Raw genomic sequence first — 23,926 nt, forward strand, 5'->3', positions numbered from 1 at the left:
TGCTGCCTCTCATAGTTGACCTCAGACAATCTGTCACTGTTTTAATGCATAAATATTAATAATAATATTGCTGTCCCTAAAAACAGTTATACAGTTATCAAAAACAGTATGCTGGGATTTCTTTTTTTTCTCTCCTTGCTAGTATATTTTCTGGAATTATTCTTGAACGTTCAGAGAAAAATAACACAATAAACTTAATTTCCAGTCTTTGACCTTTACTTTGATTCTGACCTGATTATGATAATGAGTTAATAACCAATACCATGGTATATGGTAACTGCCTGCCAATAGTTGATATTATGTATAACATATGTTTATTGCTGTACATGTAGACCGAAAGCCAAAATCAAATAATTAAAGACATCTCTTAATCTGACTACAGTTTCAGTACTGTTTTAACAGATACTGCCTGAAATTTAAGAGTAAGACTAGATCTATATTTTAAAATCATGGGAGCATTTCTCTATTTTAGGTTTTAGTCAACTCAATTTTCACCAAATAACAGACAGTGTTTACTATACATAACATGCAGTCTTACAATTGTAACACGCCAGCAGCCTGAGTCATCACTAGTATTGACTCATGAAAAGGTTGGACCACAATATACAGCTTGTGGTATACACACAGTATGACCATCCATCACACCTACCCACCTGGACATGGTTGTCCAGTAATCTCCGTAATCACCATCAAAATTACATACATCTATTTCCTGGGTCAATATTGTTTTCATTGACAATGTTGGTACACATTCCTAACAGTTTATAACTAATCTCAATAAACAATTGATAATGGTCCAACCCTGTATTCTGTTTATTATCATATTGTGACCATTTTGTTATTTCTGTGTGCAGAATTATTTATTGTGTGCAGAATTGGAGAAGTGTACAAGTGTACATTTTGTATGTAAGTTGAGGCCAGAATGAAGGGGATACAGGATGCATATGCCTGGAGACCACAGCTGTAACTCAGAGATACATTATTTCGGGCCAACACTACTGATGCACTATAAACTCACAGAGATACATTATTTCAGGACAACAGATACATTATTTCAGGCCAATACTACTGATGCACTATAAACTCACTGAGATACATTATTTCAGGACAACAGATACATTATTTCAGGCCAATACTACTGATGCACTATAAACTCACAGAGATACATTATTTCAGGCCAACAGATACATTATTTCAGGCCAATACTACTGATGCACTATAAACTCACTGAGATACATTATTTCAGGACAACAGATACATTATTTCAGGCCAATACTACTGATGCACTATAAACTCACTGAGATACATTATTTCAGGACAACAGATACATTATTTCAGGCCAATACTACTGATGCACTATAAACTCACAGAGATACATTATTTCAGGACAACAGATACATTATTTCAGGCCAATACTACTGATGCACTATAAACTCACTGAGATACATTATTTCAGGACAACAGATACATTATTTCAGGCCAATACTACTGATGCACTATAAACTCACTGAGATACATTATTTCAGGCCAACACTACTGATGCACTGTAAACTCACAGAGATACCTTATTTCAGGCCAACACTACTGATGCACTATAAACTCACTGAGATACATTATTTCAGGCCAACACTACTGATGCACTATAAACTCACAGAGATACATTATTTCAGGCCAACCCTGCTGACATTCTGTAAACTCACTGAGATACATTATTTCAGGCCAACCCTATACTGATGCACTGTAAACTCACAGATTATTTCAGGCCAAACCTACTGATGCTCTGTAAACTCACAGAGATACCTGGTACATATTATTTCAGTCATTTTATTTGTATTACTCAAGAAATACTGACCAACAATAATAGTAATAATTTGACACTCTTATAAATCATTTAATCACAGCAATTTATAGCAGTTGTAAACTTTGAAAGTGGTTTTGAAAATCTACAGATGGATCAGACATTTGGTGCCAACCTATGTCTTGTACATGACATTTCCAGCACTGTCCTACATGTATAAAGGTACCAGGTATAGCTGTGTAAAGTATCTTGTTGAAGGATAAAGTGTCGGTGTCGGGGTTTGAACTAGAGATCCTTCGATCACTAGCTCAACACCTTACCATCGTGTCTCTAGATCTGCACATAATACATTTTCTGCGGAAAACAGTGAGTTCACAATAGTGAAAAATGACATCACTGTTTTCTGCATTATAGTATATTGGAATATATATATGTATAATAAAATTTTGGCAAAAGCTGTTGAAGCATAGCCCAGTACAGTAAAACAATATTTTAATGTGTGTTTACAACTTTTCTCATAAGGTATTGTTGGCTTTAACTTCAGCAATAGTTATTGAATCCAAACTCTGTTCCTTTGATTTCTCTATCCAGCTCCTCATACCCCTTACAATGATATACTATAGTGTAATAATTTTCATCTGATTCCATACATTCCTAGTAGCTCTGGTTTTGTAATGAGAATCATCAGATTGCACAACACATTCTGCATTTGCTATGACCTTTGCAGCAGAAGAATAGCCCAAAGTAAATTATATTATATACTACATGGCAGATGCAATGTCCCGGTAATGCAGCCTGATTCCAACATTTCACATTTTGTAATATACTATGCATCTTTATAAATCATGTGGGCAATTACTGAATTAGAGATCACATCCCATGCATAAACACTTATATACAACCTAAATAAAGTTTGATGTTTAATTTTTACTCCTTGGAGTTAACTTCATTATACATATACTATATGCATATATCACCCTAGTTTCATTAATTTTTATTTGGTTTGTTTTCCTCAAAAAATCAAAGAAACTAATACACTGTCATGTGCCATATATCCCATTGTGTTTGCAAAACTCTACATGTATTTGAATTATAATTACTCAAATAAGCCATGCCATACTAATCGAATTAGTAATTGTAAAGGTTTTTAAATACAACAACAAAGTGACATATATATGATATATGGTATATTATTAAACACAATGTACAATGGTAATTGTATATAACTTGTACATGTATTAGAAATCATTATTTCATTTAGATAGAACTGTCCTTGGACTAAAATATTGACTATATTTATCAACTTTAAGCTAAACCAGGAAATGAATGTACATAAAATATGTACAGAGTACTACAGTGTATATATATTTGTTAATAACTCTACCTTACACATAGAAATGAAAAAAATCTGGTCACTCCTTTGTGCAAAATGAAACTGAGAGACAAATAATTAATGTATATATGTTAGGGAGGAGATATTTCATCTTGTCAAAGCTAATAAGGTCTCATGATTCAGTACTACCGGGTAACACTAGCAAAGGGGAATGATGAAATTATAGAAATCAGTCAGAGATTGTGAAGATTATCCCACACAATTTAAATTAACAACAAACCTTAAATAAGTAGTTCAGATAAGGAAACAGAACTACACAGGGAACATATATACCTGATATCAATATCAAAACAATTATCAAGCTGAATCATAGTGGAAGTGATAAAGACACTGAACTATATGACAAAGAGATATCCATTAATTTTGTGCATTCCATTCCAATTCAGCTTCTTCTCAATAGAAAAAGGAATATCATGCAAATGAACATCATTCTTCTTTTTGTATGGAGCATTAAATAAATAGATATATTATATAGTACATATCTGATGTAAATATATAGAATTACACAGAAAAATAGCAAATTTGATAATGGCTGATGGGAGGCTAGGCTTAGGGTGGATCATCATGATGGTCACACTGGTGGGAGGAGGGGTGGGGGAGGTGTGAGAGAGGGGTAGGAATGGTGATGAATGGAGGGGTTAGGGATGATTCTCCTGAGTGGAAATGGGTGGTGGAAGGAAATAGGGCTGGTAATAAATTCATGGAGGGGTATATATACATAGGGATGGTGGGAAGGGGTAGGAATTGAACAGTAATGAGTGGAGAGAGAGTGTGGGACTGGTAGTGGTGGCCATGGGATGGGGTGGAGATGGAGATGAATGGATGGAAGGGGTAGGGATGATGATGAGGGTGGTAGAGAGAAGGAATTGTGATGAATGGATAGAGGGGGTAGGGGTGATAATGAGTGTGGTAGGGAGTAGGGATTGTGACGAATGGATGGAAGGGTAGGGATAGTGATGAAGTAGTGGGATGGGGTTGAGATGGAGATGAATGGATGGAAGGGGTAGAGATGGCGATGAGGGGTGGTAGAGAGTAGGGATTATGATGATTGGATGGAGGGGGTAGGGATGGTGATGAGTAATAGGATGGGGTTGTGATGGAGATGAATGGATGGGAGAGATGGTGATTAGGGGTAGAAATGTTGATGATTGAGAGCTGGTAGGGGTAGGGATCATCAAAGATGGTGATAAATGGATAAATGGATGTAAGGGGGAGGGGGTAGGGATAGTGATTACTGTAGAGCATAGGTATGGTGATGGGTGTGACAGGGGTAGAGATGGGTGGTGGGAGAGGAGTAGGGTCAATAGATGTGTACACCTTAAAGTTGTTGATTTACTGATAAGCCTTATTATTTTGGAGTTTCCTAATAAAAGGTAATATCAGCTTTCAAAACATATGGACAGAATTAAATAATTCTCTCACCAGATCATGATCATTCAAATGTGGCTGGAAAAGGAAAAAGTATGACCAGGAAGTTTACAGAGTCCAGAAGGTGGCTATCATAAAATAGGGAGGAGTGTAGTGAAAAATTAGAAAGTTACCTCCCCTTATTGGTACTCACTTCCACGCATGGTCTTAACCTCTCTCTTAATTCTTCATACCTATAGCTATGAGTATTAACTTCTGTATTGCCTGGTTGTGGAGCCTAAGATATTGTCATTCATTAGTCGTCTACAGGAGACAGCTGGTGAATGTGATACATATCAGTTTTTCTACGCAAAAGTAAATTGGTGTTAGATGATCTGAACCATTCAGACTTTATTAAGGCCAAGCAAACCATGATTCAAAACCCTGAGCCCTGGACTTTACTCTAGATCTGCAAACTGATCAAGCTAATAATCAGCAGCTATGACCAGTTCGTACCCACCAGTTCAAGTACATTATAATTAGTCAGCCTCATTCAACAAAGTCTTCCAACTCATGACATTTACGATAACCTTTTTCCATCTTTGACTGATAAACTTAACTGACATCTGTTTCAAAACTATAGACTTTCAATTGATTACTCTACCTGTTATCGTGGGTTCAGCTGGTTATATCTATATCATATTGAGGGAAAGGATGTAGTAATTCACAATGTAACACGTGTGGAATTTCAAAAGGAGTATATACTTTTCCTTTTACTAGTATCTAAATGATAAAAAAACTTTCAAAGGAAATGCATACAATGTAACTATTTATGAATGTACCAAGTTGTCATGTAAATTATTTTCGCGAGCTTATCTAAAAACATTTCATTACCACATTCCACATGCACTGATGAGATTCAGTATAGGATACACGAAGTTATTTGATTTCAATAACAGTTTGGAGTAAAGGCCATGCAACAAACTATTGGTGAACGTATTATGCTCATATATATACTGTATATTTTGACAGCAGAATTTCTGAAAATGCCCCACCTTCCCAAATTCTGATCCGCCATTTGCTTCACGCGGAGGAAATTCTTCCTCAGATTCTCCCGCTTCAACATTGTGTTGTTTTATCCTGTCCACTTCCGACGAATTAAGTAAACTTAAAACCATAGGTTTCAGTATTTCATCTGCATTTTCTGTAGAGTGTCATTTTCACTTCAGACCACAGGCGACAGACATGTTCTTCCGACGATTGACAAACGTGTTTTGATTGGTTCGTTGTGAAACCATCAACGAATCAAATAACGCGTACTTTGTGTTGTAGGAAGTAGGTATTGGAACATGGCAGACCTCGTGGAGCAGGTGCTACAGAAAGAGATAGAAAAGCAAGCAAATTATAAAACAATCGAAGTCATTAAAGATATAGATCTTGAAATCGACGAAGGAAACCTGCTTGCCGTCGATACAAATCCTTTCGACTTAAGAAAATACAAGTGAGATATGGTTTTCAACTAATATTCGATACGATTATGTCCATGTGTACATTAACAGATCAAGCCTTGCTGGCCATGTGGTTATAAGATGTTTGAAAAAACCTTTAATTATATATGTTGAATGCATAATTTTGGTCAGTTAACCTGAATCGTGCATGATCTTATAATGTGGTGGATTGCTAAACACACTCATTACTGAATACTGCAATTTACTAGCAAATACATGTATTATTATTAAATGTATACTGTAGAGCAAGGGTACGTAATTTCGCACAGTACGTAAATTCGCACACCTGACGATTTTTTGCGTTTTTCCTCTAAGTGGTCGAGGACTGTGTTTTTTTGTTTATATGTTGACTAATGTCAACCTTTAGTGGAATATTTCCCATTTTAAGTACTTCTTTTCAGATTAAGTTCGTTTTGAAAACAAATTTTAACTGATACAACTCTCTTCCGATAAAATTGTTACCGGATGATTAAATATTTTATTTAAAATAATCCCAGTTGTTGATTGGCATGTGAATTTGCAAATATTTAAGGAAAATATCATTTGATCAGATTATAAACAAAACTGAATACAAATCCACAAAGTATAACCAATAACAGCGCTGACCTGCTGACACCCCGTCATTTTCGCCGCCTTGTTTACATTATCTCTGTAGGGAGCGGTCATTATTTAAAGCAAACATGGCAGCAAATTGACACTTTCCAATTTTACATTATTTTGTTTTTAAAGATTTTTTTAATCATGGCATTGGGCTTAATCTTAGTTTAGGATGTTGTTTGTCTACAAAATGGTTGAAAACTGTTTTTACTAACAAAATTTAAGAAGTTAGATGGGTGTGCGAAATTACGTTCCCGATCGACTTCAAACCCAGCAATAAACACAAGTTAACAACAGCTCCCATGCGCAGTGTTACGTGTGCGCATATCAGGTTGCACACTTGTATGTTACGAAGCATTTGTACATCTAACAATGTGAGGTATTCTTTCTTGATTTGAAATTGATTTGATGGAAATGTATTTAAAAACATACCGAAAGTGTGCGAAATTACGTACCCCCACTCTAGTCACTGTATTGGCAATGTGTTATCTCTTACTAGAGAGTGGGAGTACGTAATTTCGCTCAATTTTCGGTATGTATTTAAAAATGTTTCGATCAAATTCATTTCAAATCGAGAAAGAGCACATACTATCACTGCGCAGGTGAGTTATTGTTAATGTATACGTAACCCTGGTAAATACTAGCTGCAATATATAGCTCAGCTAGAGAGATCTTCTCTTTAGCTCGATCTGTTAAGCTTAAGACTAGTAAGCCAGAAATCCCAGGTTTGATCCCTTGTGGAGTGAGTGATTAAGTTCTGTTACATTGGCGCCCACGTAGGGACTCAGGAATGATACTCATGTTGCTTGCAAAAGCATCGCTGTTACCCTTGGAAACTTGAGGACGAGTTCTTTCCTAGAGGAAAATACTGGCCACAATATACAGTTCGGATAGAGAGATCTTCTCTTTAGCTGGATCGGTTGAGCATAAGACTAGATCCCTAGCGAAAGGCAGTGATTTAAATTTAAGTAATCATGTGCTCTGTTACATAAACTTTTGCTTGTATGTTAGAACTCATACTGTTACATAAACTTTTGCTTGTATGTTAGAACTAGAAGAGGATCGGGAAAGTAATTTCGCACACCCATCTAATTTCTTTAGTTTTGTTGATAAAAATAGTTTTCAATCATTTTGTAGACAAACTACATTATAAACTAAGATTAAGCCCAAATTAAATTTAGCAGTCATCCTTTGATTGATTTACAAAGAAAGGTGTTGATTCTCATTTATGACTGCTACCTTATTTATTTTGGTGGAATGTTCTTCCTCCATTGAATTACACGCTCATAAATCTGTGTGTATTCGCACAGGAAATAACCAACTAAATATTTTTCCATTTTGTCGAAAGTGACATGGTGTTTGCAGATAAACACTGTTACTTGTTATACTATAATTTTTAACCTTGAAGTTTTCATTACAACGAAAGTCTGGCATAAGTCACCATATCAACAAAAATGCACAGTTATCCACCACTTTGAGGAAAAATGCAAAAATCCTCAGGTGTACAAATTTATATACTGTGGTAAATTACGTACACTTACTTTATGTCCAATTACAATAAGCAGATTTATGAAATTGAGATGATTAGAGACGTCTCTGATTTTCTTGTAAATTGATAGCACTTTTTCTGCATATTTATATGATGCATTGGGCCTACATTTTTGGCTATGAATTACAGCAGTTCTATTGTTTTCATTAATGCAAACAAAATTACTCAATAAGAAATATGTGATAATACAATAACGTGTGCATAGATTTTTATTTTATGTACCTATATTTGTTTCTTTTTACCCTATTTCAGGTCTAAGAAAGATGTATGTTTGAAAGAACTAGCAAGAGATAATGCCCAGTTGCTTATAAATAGAATATTTCAGGTGAGATATTGTATCATAGATATTCACATGGTAATGTACACTCATGATAACATGTGCATTGAGTTTTTATACGCCCGACGAAAGACGGGACGTATTATGTTATCATGTTGGCGGGCGAGCGGGCACATATGGTGTCTGGACCATAACTCCAGTACTACTCGACCCAGGCTCTCCATACTTGACACAAATATACATCTTGATGAGCCGGAGTGTCGCATACCAAAATCATGCCCCTTACCTCTGTATTTTCGGAGTTATTCCCCTTTGATGATTTTACTTGTCCGGACCATAACTCCAATACTACTTGACCCAGGCTCTCCATACTTGACACAAATATACATATTGATGAGCCGGAGTGTCACATACCATATTGATAATCATGCCCCTTACCCCACCTATTTGTGGAGTTATTCCCCTTTGATGATTTTACTTCGGGCACATATGGTGTCCGGACCATATCTCCAGTACTACTCGACCCAGGCTCTCCATACTTGACACAAATATACATCTTGATGAGCCGGAGTGTCGCATACCAAAATCATGCCCCTTACCCCCTTATTTGTGGAGTTATTCCCCTTTGATGATTTTACTTCGGGCACATATGGTGTTGAACTCTCCATACTTAAAATAAATATACATCTAGATGAGCTGGAGTCACATACCAAAATTATGCCCCTTACCCCCTTATTAGCGGAGTTATTGCCCTTTGATGATTTTGCTTATCTGGACCAAAACTTCAATACTACCCGACCCAGGCTCTCCATACTTGACACAAATATACATCTTGATGAGCCGGAGCATTACAACTTGTGAAACTACCCCCTTCCAAGTGTCAAATATTGCGTCGGGCGTATGTTGTGGCCCTCCAATGGGCCCTTGTTTAAATTGTGTGTTACCTGTGAAGGATTGCAACATATTGTGTCAGCTCACTCAGGTGTATAAAAGCTGTGACAGGTGACCGCAGACTCTCTCTTGAGACAGTGGACCTGAACATGTGCTAAAGGTGAGATTGAACATTATACCTTAGTGTAAGGCACTCTGTGAAGTGAGGATGGTCGATGAACCTTGAGTGGCAATTCAGGTAGCAGCAGCATAGTCTAGCAGACATGGGTTGTTGTCAGGGTAGCACCGGGAAACCCCAGGATTTTAGAGGGCTATATTAGAAAATTGATTTTGTTTGGTAACATTATATATATTCAAAAAAAAAAGAGTTGAAATCACGAGTTTATGTAGTGAAGGAGAAAACTAGGTCCCAGAGAGAAATGCCTTAATTCTGTGATACTCAATAGAAAAAAATTAAATTTCAATCTCGGAACTAATGGATTTTATCTATTTCAGTTGCCAACAGAGAAAGAAGATGGAGTGGTGGTAGTTAAGGTAGGACAATTTTGCTAATGAAGTCAGTTATTGGAGTTGCTGTTGTTGATTGGTGTGGTTATTCTACCATGGTGACAATATATGACAATACAAAGAAATGATTGGACACCTCCATGGTGAACACGTTATTGCAGTACAACATATTTAACTCGTTGTTTGTATCAATCTATGCAACATATCTGATGATCAAGTTATACCTGCCAACTTTTTAGAATTCTCATGAGGTGGAAAAGTGTGTGAGCTGCATTTTTGACTGGATTTCACATATTGCGCTTGCATTGACACATTTAGCAAACAAAAAGTAAAGGGAGATAATTTACTATAGGAAAATTACTTCCCTGCCTTTAACACTTCCCATCCTGATTGAAAAAAAAATGAATTGTTTCAAGCTTGGTCAATGATCTTTTATAATCAGGTTTGGAAAGTAAATTATATTTTAGCAGCTTGAAATGCAATCTTTAAATCTCTGTCGTAATTCAATTAGCCATTTACACTATTTATGATATTTTAATGTTAGAAAATGGAACAGTGATCTGATGTTTTTGTTTGTATCTTGCAGTTACCTGATACCAAAGTTTTGATTCCTAGAGGAAAACCAGTAAGTATTTGCTCTAATGATTGAATCAGACCTGTTTAATGTGTAAATCGCTCAGTCTGTGGAGTACCAAAAGTGGAAATTTATGTTATAATCTGTATATATATTTGTATGTTTATCCACATATCTTAAACATAGTAAAATTCAATATTTGCCATCAAATACATAAATAACTCCATAAATATGTCAGATTTAAAAAATGAAAAGAAAAAAAAAATTTGATCTGTAAAAGCACACTTACCTCTCTAGAATCTTGTTTGTCTATCATACAAGGAAGTATCAAATACATTGTGTATATTGTAAATTCTCCTCTTAAAACGGTCCATTAGATAATATATAAAATGAAGAATTAAAGAAGGTAAACAACATATTAAAACTTACAACTGTAAAAAAGAATATTTCTATATGGTATACATGTATATATACAAGTTTAAAAAACTGAAGAATGCATATTAATATCAACCAAAGTATCTGAAAATATAAAAACTTAATTGATATGAAACGTCTATAGATTTGATACAGAATTAAAGTGTTTCAGTTTGTTTACTAGTATACATACAAGCCTCTGTCAAATATGTGTCAGTCCATATTCTGTTTTGTAGGTTCCCAAGGCCAGAAACTTTACAAAATGGGAAGAATATGCCCAGATGAAGGGCATTCAGAACAGGAAGAGGAGCAAGATGGTGTGGGATGAGCAGAAAAATGTAAGACTAGTTTACCATTATGGGTACCACACCATGTATAACAGTATTGGTAAAGTAACACGCTGTTTTTCCCATAGTTACGCTTGTTTTACAACTTACATGCCACATGATACAATTTGTAACAATGTGTTATTGATTTTGTTTGGAAACAGTTGTGTGTAACCACTTTTAAATCATCTGATTGGTTGTTTTTGTCCCCCAGCAAATCTTCTTGGTTGACCTCTGATCTGGCCTTTGACCACAGGCTACTTTTACTATCGCTCATTAATTCAACATGGGTGCAACTGATTGAAAAGGATGTCCTCAATGAAAGATTGAATAATCTGGGGATTTGAGTCTTACTGTATAGTTGCTTGTATTCGCGGGGGATTTAATTTCGCTATGTTTGTGGTCAAGGTAATGTCTGCGAAATTAAATACCTGCAAATTTTTCCACTCTTTGATGACTGCAACCATGAAAATGAATGAATAAACGATCAATAATCAGAGCTTTACAAAAAACTGATAATGTTCAACTTGTTTATTTACGGAAGCTGTAACAGCACGCATGCGCAATTCAGCAAGGATAACTCTAGCAAGGCTGTCACAACTGGCCCTATTAATTACGACCTGACTTTGAAAACTACTCTGATTCACTGTTTGCACTGTAAAATTTGTCCTATTGACATGTTTACTTCATTGATATAAAAGTTGTGACCAGCACACCGACAGCAGAATTATTTCCATGTATATATATATATACAAAATGGCAACCAGCGTTACATTACCTAGCCTACTATTCTCAGCTTACCAGTAAATCTTGTTATAATTGGGCCTAACTAGGTTTGTATATCGTGTAGATACCACAAAAGATCATAATAGCGTGAAAATCACAAGGTAATTAGGGTAATATTAATTATTTTGTTTTAACAAACATCGTAGATGGGAGAGGCTGACTGGGCCTAACGCGAAACAATCCAATGTGTCAAAATCTGACCGGTGATATTTGTGAAATGCTTGGCAGCTTTCGCTGATCGATTGTCTATGGTATATTTTGCCATTTGTTCCGGCGAATAGATTCCATAATAACAGTGTTTTCGTTTCTGTGGGGTATGTACGTATACGTACAGCCTACACTGTAGATGATACTATTGTCAAGAAAGATAACTGCTACTGATTTACTATTGTAAGAAATTGAAAATGTGCAAAATTTTCTCCCTGCGAATTAGTCGCAGAGGGTAAAAACACGAAATTTTCCCTTGCGAAATTAGACATCTATACAGTATGAAATAGAATTTGATGATGGTAAAGAAAGTGATGCATTGATCATGACAAAACAGACCCCTATGTCTTTGATTTTCGATATGAACAGATGAAGGGGGGCCCAATCGTTGAATCATAAAAGACAAATGGTTTAGTCACTGTCTATAGCTGTAAATTATTTAAATGAAATAGTGGCGACAGGGGTTAAAGCTTTGGGCTTCCCTTTCCCTGTTAGCTACACTACAGTTTAGGCAAGAGATTTACCTAATGCAAATTCCTGCATATATTACTCCCAAAATAGGTCATAAGGTCATAGTATAACAGTAGTGTGTACATTACCTCACTGTGTAAAACAGTATTGGTAAATTAAGACACTTTGTGCGGATGTGCTTATTGGAAGACATAAGACAAGAGATGAAAATGGTCTTGTATACTTTGTATGCAAACAAAGAAAATGTATTTTGGGACCAAGTTATCTGTTGTCCTTATGCTGTAATGAAATTTAATCTAAATCCTGGATTATCTGAGTGGACCTGTTTGAAGGCCAACAATAACACTAAAGCCGACATTGTAATACTGGTGACACACAACGACATGGTAAAATCTCCTATGACATGTTCCCTGTTTATGTAATAGGAATGGAAGCCAAGATGGGGCTACAATCGAGCAGCAGACGACACAAAAGACTGGTGTATAGAGGTTCCAAGCAATGCAGGTATGTCATAGTGTAAGATAATTGAAGGTCATTAGGGTGAAACAGATCAAAAGGGAATGCCATAAAGAACAGAGAATATCATGAAATCATAGTCCTAACTCATATGAGGGGAAAAGAGTAAAGATTTTCAGAGACCCTTATACAAGGAGAAAGTGTAAGGCATCTTCTGCTTCAGCGACTCCTCTTCTAAATCTACTACATGTATGTCAAATCCAGGCTGTGTCTTACATCCTAGAGCCAGGGTGGTATCAATAGAACCATATCAACAAGCTCGGAAATCTTTTGTCTTCATCATCTCTCGGAAATCTTTTCTTCATCATCTCTCGGAAATCTTTTGTCTTCATCATCTCTCGGAAATCTTTTGTCTTCATCATCTCTCGGAAATCTTTTGTCTTCATCATCTCTCGGAAATCTTTTGTCTTCATCATCTCTCGGAAATCTGTGTTGTAAGTTTTTCTATTGGCAGTCAACATCTGTCAGGGGAGTTGTGATGTTGGGAACAAGTCCTTAAATATTGAATCAACTGGGACATTGAAGAGCATATGTAGAGATAGCAGGGTTGTTACATTTATGAAATAGATATTAACAATAGGTAAATTTTCATCACACAGTTGTTAGCTGTCCTTCTTGGTTACATGTATACATAAACACATTTCCAAATTATAAATTTATACTTTTTTTTTCCAGATCCATATGAAGATCAATTTGAAAAGAGACTTAAAGCTAAATCAGAAAGGACAGCCAAGAATGAGCTACACAGGCTGAGGAACATCGCCCGGTCACAGAAAACTAAAGGTAGATATATCATAGGACAAGGGTGGGTTACAGAGGCTGAGAAACATCGCCCGGTCACAGAAAACTAAAGGTAGGTATATCATAGGACAAGGGTGGGTTACAGAGGCTTAGAAACATCGCCCGGTCACAGAAAACTAAAGGTAGATATATCATAGGACAAGGGTGGGTTACAGAGGCTGAGAAACATCGCCCGGTCACAGAAAACTAAAGGTAGGTATATCATAGGACAAGGGTGGGTTACAGAGGCTGAGAAACATCGCCCGGTCACAGAAAACTAAAGGTAGGTATATCATAGGACAAGGGTGGGTTACAGAGACTGAGAAACATTGCCCGGTCACAGAAAACTAAAGGTAAGGGTGGAGTCGAGTCACAGAAAATGTATGTATATCAAAGAACAAAAGTTAACTACAATTGTATCATAATTCTGTTTTTTCTACAGTACCTGGTGTTGGGTTGACACCCACAGAAGCTCCTTCCAAAGACTATGTCAGCAAGGCTCTAGCAGTAGCCAAGAGGTCGACAGCTTCAATTGGAAAATTCACAGAGTCACTTCCAAAGGAGAAACCCTCAAAATACACAGGCAAGAAACGCAAGGTGTGTTCTGTGTTTTTGGTTTATAAAGGCTTGAATTATTTTACTAGCAACAGACAGATTTACTGTAGTAATGTGATTATTATAGCTTAATTGATAATATGAATTTTTTTTTAGGTTACCTGACATGAAGTCTCAAGTGACCTATTCTAATCGCCTTTTGTCACAATGTCCAAAAGTTAAACAAGTCAAGTCAAGTTTTAAAAAGTTTGAACAAATTAGCAGAATAAGTGGCTAAAAGTACATTCATGTGTCTACATCCAATACCTAGTAGCAAAAGAAGGCATAAAGAGTCCTTTTCCAGTCAGATATATTTTGGGTTCACCTATATGTAGAATAATATATCATTGCTGGTAAGTTGAAATTTTAACAATATTGTCAGGAGTACTTTAAAAGATGTACAAGGAGCATTGGGTCAATTTACATTGGTAGAAACACAAATTGAGGGACTCTCACTTTTATCCAAAAAATAGGAAGGAGTGGTAATAGCTCAGTCAGTTAGACCATCGGCCTTCATAACCTCAGAATGAAAAAATTGCTAACTTTGATTTGTATGGATTTTTCAGTTTGAGGAAAATTATGGGAGTTTGAAAAATGAGACAAGCAAACAGCTGGACATTTTACAGAAACTAAAAAACAAAGAACCGGTTATAGACGTGACAAAAGCTGTCAACACACAGTTGATTGAAGAAAATAATGAAAGGTAAGGTAGATACTCTGGGAAGGCTTGTGGGACTTAATGGAAATGTTTGTGGGACTCAATGGGAAAGGTTTGTGGGACTCCACTGGAAGGTTTGTGGAACTTACTGGGAAGACTTGTGGGACTTAATGGAAATGTTTGTGGGACTCAATGGGAAAGGTTTGTGGGACTCCACTGGAAGGTTTGTGGAACTTACTGGGAAGACTTGTGGGACTCAATGGAAATGTTTGTGGGATTTTTGGAAGTTTGTGGGACTCAATGGAAATGTTTGGGACTTATGGGAAGGTTTGTGAGACTTACTGGGAAGGCTTTTGGAGCTCCATGGAAATGTTTGTGGGACTCAATGGAAAAGTTTTTGGAGCTCCATGGGAAGATTCTGTGGGACTTAATGGAAAGGTTTGCTGGACTTACTTGGAAGTTTTGTGGGAGTCCATGGTAAGGTTTGTGGGGGCCCCATGGGAAGTTTTGTGGGACTTAATGGAAAGGTTTGTGGGGCTCCATGGGAAGGTTTGTGGGGCCCCATGAGAAGGTTTGTGGGGCTCCATGGGAAGGTTTGTGGGGCTCCATGGGAAGGTTTGTGGGGCCCCATGGGAAGGTTTGTGGGGCTCCATGGGAAGGTTTGTGGGGCTCCATGGGAAGGTTTGTGGGGCTCCATGGGAAGGTTTGTGGGGCCCCATGGGAAGGTTTGTGGGGCTCCATGGGAAGGTTTGTGGGGCCCCATGGGAAGGTTTGTGGGGCTCCATGGGAAGGTTTGTGGGGCTCCATGGGAAGGTTTGCGAGACTTAATGGGAAGGTTTATGGGACTTACAGGGAAGGTTTGCCAACTCATTGGGAAGATAAGTGGGTTTTACATGTACTAGGAAATGTTTGTGGGACTCATTGGGAAGGTTTGTGAGACTTACTGGGAAGGCTTTTGGAGCTCCATGGAAATGTTTGTGGGACTCAATGGAAAAGTTTTTGGAGCTCCATGGGAAGATTCTGTGGGACTTAATGGAAAGGTTTGCTGGACTTACTTGGAAGTTTTGTGGGAGTCCATGGTAAGGTTTGTGGGGGCCCCATGGGAAGTTTTGTGGGACTTAATGGAAAGGTTTGTGGGGCTCCATGGGAAGGTTTGTGGGGCCCCATGAGAAGGTTTGTGGGGCTCCATGGGAAGGTTTGTGGGGCCCCATGGGAAGGTTTGTGGGGCTCCATGGGAAGGTTTGTGGGGCCCCATGGGAAGGTTTGTGGGGCTCCATGGGAAGGTTTGTGGGGCCCCATGGGAAGGTTTGTGGGGCTCCATGGGAAGGTTTGTGGGGCCCCATGGGAAGGTTTGTGGGGCCCCATGGGAAGGTTTGTGGGGCCCCATGGGAAGGTTTGTGGGGCTCCATGGGAAGGTTTGTGGGGCCCCATGGGAAGGTTTGTGGGGCTCCATGGGAAGGTTTGCGAGACTTAATGGGAAGGTTTATGGGACTTACAGGGAAGGTTTGCCAACTCGTTGGGAAGATAAGTGGGTTTTACATGTACTAGGAAATGTTTGTGGGACTCATTGGGCTTGCAGGACTCAATGGAAAGGCTTTTGGGACACACTTGGAAGGGTTAAGGGAATTACAGGGAAGGCTTGTGGGACTCAATGGGAAGGTTTGTGGGACTCAATGGAAGGGTTTTTGTGACTTGATTGGAAGGCTTTTGTAATTTTCAGGAAAGCTATGCCATTAGTGTAAATACATTAGAACACTGCCTTTCCGAACCACTTGAACACATACATTTATGCAGTTGTTCAGACTTTCTAGCTACAGATAAACTTGTTATGTAGGGGATACTGAAGGGGTTTGGATAATTGAAAGTTCCAATATGTTGGACATTCACATATACTGTGTTTTCTGTATTGATGTATAAACAGCTGCTCTAATACATGTCTATAAATGTTCTGTTTTCTCACTGTTGCAGTTCTGGTAAGAAACCCTTTAAAGGAAAATCTAAAGGGTTCGGAGGACGAAAGAAGGGAAAAGGAGGTGCTAAGGGCTCATTTAAAGGTGGAAAAGGCTCCTTTAAGGGAGGAAAGAGTTCATTTAAAGGGGGTAAAGGTGGCGGAGGGAAAAGAAAACGATGATGTTATATAAATTTTATGTGTATTCTGGTAAATAAAAATGTTCAAAAAAAATATGGTAGTCTTATGCATATATTTGCCAATGCTAGAGTTTCTATTTATGTGTAATAATACCTGGCCAAGAATGAAGGTAGAAGAAGTGTACTGGCATCAGGGTGTTCAGCCATCAGTAGGCATAAGTTATACTCAATCTCTGTATGAACTTTTAGAATCCTTTGTGGTAATTTGGATGGTATACAGTTTTATGACTATCTTTATGATAATTTGGATGGTATACAGTTTTATCACTATCTTTATGATAATTTGGATGATATACAGTTTTATCACTATCTCTATGATAATTTGGATGGTGTACAGTTTTATAACTATCTTTATGATAATTTGGATGGTATACAGTGGTATCACTATCTATGATAATTTGGATGGTATACAGTTTTATGACTATCTCTATGATAATTTGGATGGTATACAGTGGTATCACTATCTATGATAATTTGGATGGTATACAGTTTTATCACTATCTCTATGATAATTTGGATGGTATACAGTGGTATCACTATCTATGATAATTTGGATGGTATACAGTGGTATCACTATCTATGATAATTTGGATGGTGTACTGTGGTATCACTATCTCTATGATAATTTGGATGGTATACAGTGGTATCACTATCTCTATGATAATTTGGATGGTATACAGTTTAATCACTATCTCTGATAATTTGGATGGTATACAGTTTTATCACTATCTTTATGATAATTTGGATGGTATACAGTGGTATCACTATCTATGATAATTTGGATGGTATACAGTGGTATCACTATCTTTATGATAATTTGGATGGTATACAGTGGTATCACTATCTCTATGATAATTTGGATGGTGTACTGGGGTATCACTATCTCTATGATAATTTGGATGGTATACAGTGGTATCACGATCTTTATGATAATTTGGATGGTATACAGTTTTATCACTATCTTTATGATAATTTGGATGGTATACAGTGGTATCACTATCTCTATGATAATTTGGATGGTATACAGTGGTATCACTATCTCTATGATAATTTGGATGGTGTACAGTTTTATAACTATCTTTATGATAATTTGGATGGTATACAGTGGTATCACTATCTATGATAATTTGGATGGTATACAGTTTTATCACTATCTCTATGATAATTTGGATGGTATACAGTGGTATCACTATCTATGATAATTTGGATGGTATACAGTGGTATCACTATCTATGATAATTTGGATGGTGTACTGTGGTATCACTATCTCTATGATAATTTGGATGGTATACAGTGGTATCACTATCTATGATAATTTGGATGGTATACAGTTTAATCACTATCTCTGATAATTTGGATGGTATACAGTTTTATCACTATCTTTATGATAATTTGGATGGTATACAGTGGTATCACTATCTATGATAATTTGGATGGTATACAGTGGTATCACTATCTTTATGATAATTTGGATGGTATACAGTGGTATCACTATCTCTATGATAATTTGGATGGTGTACTGGGGTATCACTATCTCTATGATAATTTGGATGGTATACAGTGGTATCACGATCTTTATGATAATTTGGATGGTATACAGTTTTATCACTATCTTTATGATAATTTGGATGGTATACAGTGGTATCACTATCTCTATGATAATTTGGATGGTATACAGTGGTATCACTATCTCTATGATAATTTGGATGGTATACAGTGGTATCACTATCTATGATAATTTGGATGGTATACAGTGGTATCACTATCTCTATGATAATTTGGATGGTATACAGTGGTATCACTATCTCTATGATAATTTGGATGGTATACAGTTTTATCACTATCTCTGATAATTTGGATGGTATACAGTTTAATCACTATCTCTATGATAATTTGGATGGTATACAGTGGTATCACTATCTCTATGATAATTTGGATGGTATACAGTGGTATCACTATCTCTATGATAATTTGGATGGTATACAGTGGTATCACTATCTCTATGATAATTTGGACGGTATACAGTGGTATCACTATCTATGATAATTTGGATGGTATACAGTGGTATCACTATCTATGATAATTTGGATGGTATACAGTGGTATCACTATCTATGATAATTTGGATGGTATACAGTGGTATCACTATCTCTGATAATTTGGATGGTATACAATGGTATCACTATCTCTATGATAATTTGGATGGTATACAGTGGTATCACTATCTATGATAATTTGGATGGTATACAGTGGTATCACTATCTCTATGATAATTTGGATGGTATACAGTGGTATCACTATCTATGATAATTTGGATGGTATACAGTGTTATCACTATCTATGATAATTTGGATGGTATACAGTTTAATCACTATCTCTATGATAATTTGGATGGTATACAGTGGTATCACTATCTATGATAATTTGGATGGTATACAGTTTTATCACTATGATAATTTGGATGGTATACAGTGGTATCACTATCTCTATGATAATTTGGATGGTATACAGTGGTATCACTATCTATGATAATTTGGATGGTATACAGTGGTATCACTATCTATGATAATTTGGATGGTATACAGTTTATCACTATCTATGATAATTTGGATGGTATACAGTTGGTATCACTATCTCTGATAATTTGGATGGTATACAGTGGTATCACTATCTCTATGATAATTTGGATGGTATACAGTGGTATCACTATCTCTATGATAATTTGGATGGTATACAGTGTTATCACTATCTCTATGATAATTTGGATGGTATACAGTGGTATCACTATCTATGATAATTTGGATGGTATACAGTTGATCACTATCTCTATGATAATTTGGATGGTATACAGTGTTATCACTATCTCTATGATAATTTGGATGGTATACAGTGGTATCACTATCTCTATGATAATTTGGATGGTATACAGTGGTATCACTATCTATGATAATTTGGATGGTATACAGTGGTATCACTATCTGTATGATAATTTGGATGGTATACAGTGGTATCACTATCTCTATGATAATTTGGATGGTATACAGTGGTATCACTATCTATGATAATTTGGATGGTATACAGTGGTATCACTATCTCTATGATAATTTGGATGGTATACAGTGGTATCACTATCTCTATGATAATTTGGATGGTATACAGTTTTATCACTATCTCTGATAATTTGGATGGTATACAGTTGTATCACTATCTCTATGATAATTTGGATGGTATACAGTGGTATCACTATCTCTATGATAATTTGGATGGTATACAGTGGTATCACTATCTATGATAATTTGGATGGTATACAGTGGTATCACTATCTCTGATAATTTGGATGGTATACAGTGGTATCACTATCTCTATGATAATTTGGATGGTATACAGTTTTATCACTATCTCTATGATAATTTGGATGGTATACAGTGGTATCACTATGATAATTTGGATGGTATACAGTGGTATCACTATCTATGATAATTTGGATGGTATACAGTGGTATCACTATCTCTATGATAATTTGGATGGTATACAGTGGTATCACTATCTCTATGATAATTTGGATGGTATACAGTGGTATCACTATCTCTATGATAATTTGGATGGTATACAGTGGTATCACTATCTCTATGATAATTTGGATGGTATACAGTGGTATCACTATCTCTATGATAATTTGGATGGTATACAGTGGTATCACTATCTATGATAATTTGGATGGTATACAGTGGTATCACTATCTATGATAATTTGGATGGTATACAGTGGTATCACTATCTCTATGATAATTTGGATGGTATACAGTGGTATCACTATCTCTATGATAATTTGGATGGTATACAGTGGTATCACTATCTCTATGATAATTTGGATGGTATACAGTGGTATCACTATCTCTATGATAATTTGGATGGTATACAGTTTTATCACTATGATAATTTGGATGGTATACAGTGGTATCACTATCTATGATAATTTGGATGGTATACAGTGGTATCACTATCTCTATGATAATTTGGATGGTATACAGTGGTATCACTATCTATGATAATTTGGATGGTATACAGTGGTATCACTATCTTTATGATAATTTGGATGGTATACAGTGGTATCACTATCTCTATGATAATTTGGATGGTATACAGTTGTATCACTATCTATGATAATTTGGATGGTATACAGTTGTATCACTATCTCTATGATAATTTGGATGGTATACAGTGGTATCACTATCTCTATGATAATTTGGATGGTATACAGTTGTATCACTATCTATGATAATTTGGATGGTATACAGTTTTATCACTATCTCTATGATAATTTGGATGGTATACAGTTGTATCACTATCTCTATGATAATTTGGATGGTATACAGTTGTATCACTATCTTATGATAATTTGGATGGTATACAGTGTTATCACTATCTTTATGATAATTTGGATGGTATACAGTGGTATCACTATCTTATGATAATTTGGATGGTATACAGTTTTATCACTATCTTATGATAATTTGGATGGTATACAGTTTTATCACTATCGTATGATAATTTGGATGGTATACAGTGGTATCACTATCTCTATGATAATTTGGATGGTATACAGTGGTATCACTATCTATGATAATTGGATGGTATACAGTGGGATGGTATACAGTTTTATCACTATCTCTATGATAATTTGGATGGTATACAGTGGTATCACTATCTCTATGATAATTTGGATGGTATACAGTGGTATCACTATCTCTATGATAATTTGGATGGTATACAGTGGTATCACTATCTATGATAATTTGGATGGTATACAGTGGTATCACTATCTCTATGATAATTTGGATGGTATACAGTGGTATCACTATCTCTATGATAATTTGGATGGTATACAGTGGTTATCACTATCTCTATGATAATTTGGATGGTATACAGTGGTATCACTATCTCTATGATAATTTGGATGGTATACAGTGGTATCACTATCTCTATGATAATTTGGATGGTATACAGTGGTATCACTATCTATGATAATTTGGATGGTATACAGTGGTATCACTATCTCTATGATAATTTGGATGGTATACAGTGGTATCACTATCTCTATGATAATTTGGATGGTATACAGTGGTATCACTATCTCTATGATAATTTGGATGGTATACAGTTTAATCACTATCTCTATGATAATTTGGATGGTATACAGTGGTATCACTATCTATGATAATTTGGATGGTATACAGTTTTATCACTATGATAATTTGGATGGTATACAGTGGTATCACTATCTCTATGATAATTTGGATGGTATACAGTGGTATCACTATCTATGATAATTTGGATGGTATACAGTGGTATCACTATCTATGATAATTTGGATGGTATACAGTGGTATCACTATCTCTGATAATTTGGATGGTATACAATGGTATCACTATCTCTATGATAATTTGGATGGTATACAGTGGTATCACTATCTATGATAATTTGGATGGTATACAGTGGTATCACTATCTCTATGATAATTTGGATGGTATACAGTGGTATCACTATCTGATAATTTGGATGGTATACAGTGGTATCACTATCTCTATGATAATTTGGATGGTATACAGTTTAATCACTATCTCTATGATAATTTGGATGGTATACAGTGGTATCACTATCTATGATAATTTGGATGGTATACAGTTTTATCACTATGATAATTTGGATGGTATACAGTGGTATCACTATCTATGATAATTTGGATGGTATACAGTGGTATCACTATCTCTATGATAATTTGGATGGTGTACTGGGGTATCACTATCTCTATGATAATTTGGATGGTATACAGTGGTATCACTATCTTTATGATAATTTGGATGGTATACAGTGGTATCACTATCTTTATGATAATTTGGATGGTATACAGTTTTATCACTATCTTTATGATAATTTGGATGGTATACAGTTTTATCACTATCTCTATGATAATTTGGATGGTGTACTGGGGTATCACTATCTCTATGATAATTTGGATGGTATACAGTTTTATCACTATCTTTATGATAATTTGGATGGTATACAGTTTTATCACTATCTTTATGATAATTTGGATGGTATACAGTTTTAAAACTATCTTTATGATAATTTGGATGGGATACAGTTGATCACTATCTCTATGATAATTTGGATGGTATACAGTTTTATGACTATCTTTATGATAATTTGGATGGTATACAGTTTTATAACTATCTTTATGATAATTTGGATGGTATACAGTTTTATCACTATCTCTATGATAATTTGGATGGTATACAGTTTTATCACTATCTTTAAGATAATTTGGATGGTATACAGTTTTATGACTATCTTTATGATAATTTGGATGGTATACAGTTTTATGACTATCTTTATGATAATTTGGATGGTATACAGTTTTATAACTATCTTTATGATAATTTGGATGGTATACAGTTTTATGACTATCTTTATGATAATTTGGATGGTATACAGTGGTATCACTATCTCTATGATAATTTGGATGGTATACAGTGGTATCACTATCTATGATAATTTGGATGGTATACAGTGGTATCACTATCTCT

General features: G+C 35.9%; 2 protein-coding genes across 8 annotated transcripts in view; one reads left to right on the forward strand and one right to left on the reverse strand.

Annotated features, from left to right (window-relative positions):
- Positions 1 to 5,787, reverse strand: part of LOC117326813 (rho GTPase-activating protein 44-like) — a 51,534-nt gene extending 45,747 nt beyond the window's left edge. For all 6 annotated transcript variants that reach the window (XM_033883585.1, XM_033883564.1, XM_033883557.1 and 3 more), the window contains exon 1: positions 5,594 to 5,787. In XM_033883585.1, the coding sequence (XP_033739476.1) occupies positions 5,594 to 5,664 (71 nt within the window). In that variant the 5' untranslated portion in view covers positions 5,665 to 5,787. The remainder of the gene's footprint in view (positions 1 to 5,593) is intronic.
- An 82-nt stretch (positions 5,788 to 5,869) lies between these two features.
- Positions 5,870 to 17,377, forward strand: LOC117326837 (ribosome biogenesis regulatory protein homolog). Of its 2 annotated transcripts, none has more exons than XM_033883611.1 (10): positions 5,870 to 6,039; positions 8,445 to 8,517; positions 9,856 to 9,894; positions 10,454 to 10,492; positions 11,092 to 11,193; positions 13,071 to 13,149; positions 13,837 to 13,944; positions 14,384 to 14,538; positions 15,102 to 15,238; positions 17,162 to 17,377. In XM_033883611.1, the coding sequence occupies exons 1-10, from the start codon at positions 5,888 to 5,890 to the stop codon at positions 17,322 to 17,324; spliced, it is 1,047 nt and encodes a 348-aa protein (XP_033739502.1). In that variant the 5' UTR covers positions 5,870 to 5,887; the 3' UTR covers positions 17,325 to 17,377. The 2 variants fall into 2 exon arrangements, with proteins under 2 accessions (XP_033739502.1, XP_033739510.1); XM_033883619.1 differs by having other exon boundaries at positions 8,445 to 8,509; positions 9,848 to 9,894.
- Positions 17,378 to 23,926: the final 6,549 nt, after the last annotated feature.

This window comes from Pecten maximus, chromosome 1 (genome assembly GCF_902652985.1).
Source record: "Pecten maximus chromosome 1, xPecMax1.1, whole genome shotgun sequence".
Lineage (NCBI taxonomy): Eukaryota > Metazoa > Mollusca > Bivalvia > Pectinida > Pectinidae > Pecten > Pecten maximus.

Excerpts from the sequence above, each read along its gene's own strand:
- LOC117326837 (XM_033883611.1), top strand. The coding sequence starts at position 5,888 with ATGGCAGACCTCGTGGAGCAGGTGCTACAGAAAGAGATAGAAAAGCAA. Across the intron at positions 8,518-9,855 it reads TTATAAATAGAATATTTCAG|TTGCCAACAGAGAAAGAAGA; the intron begins GTGAGATATTGT and ends TATCTATTTCAG. Across the intron at positions 14,539-15,101 it reads ACACAGGCAAGAAACGCAAG|TTTGAGGAAAATTATGGGAG; the intron begins GTGTGTTCTGTG and ends TGGATTTTTCAG.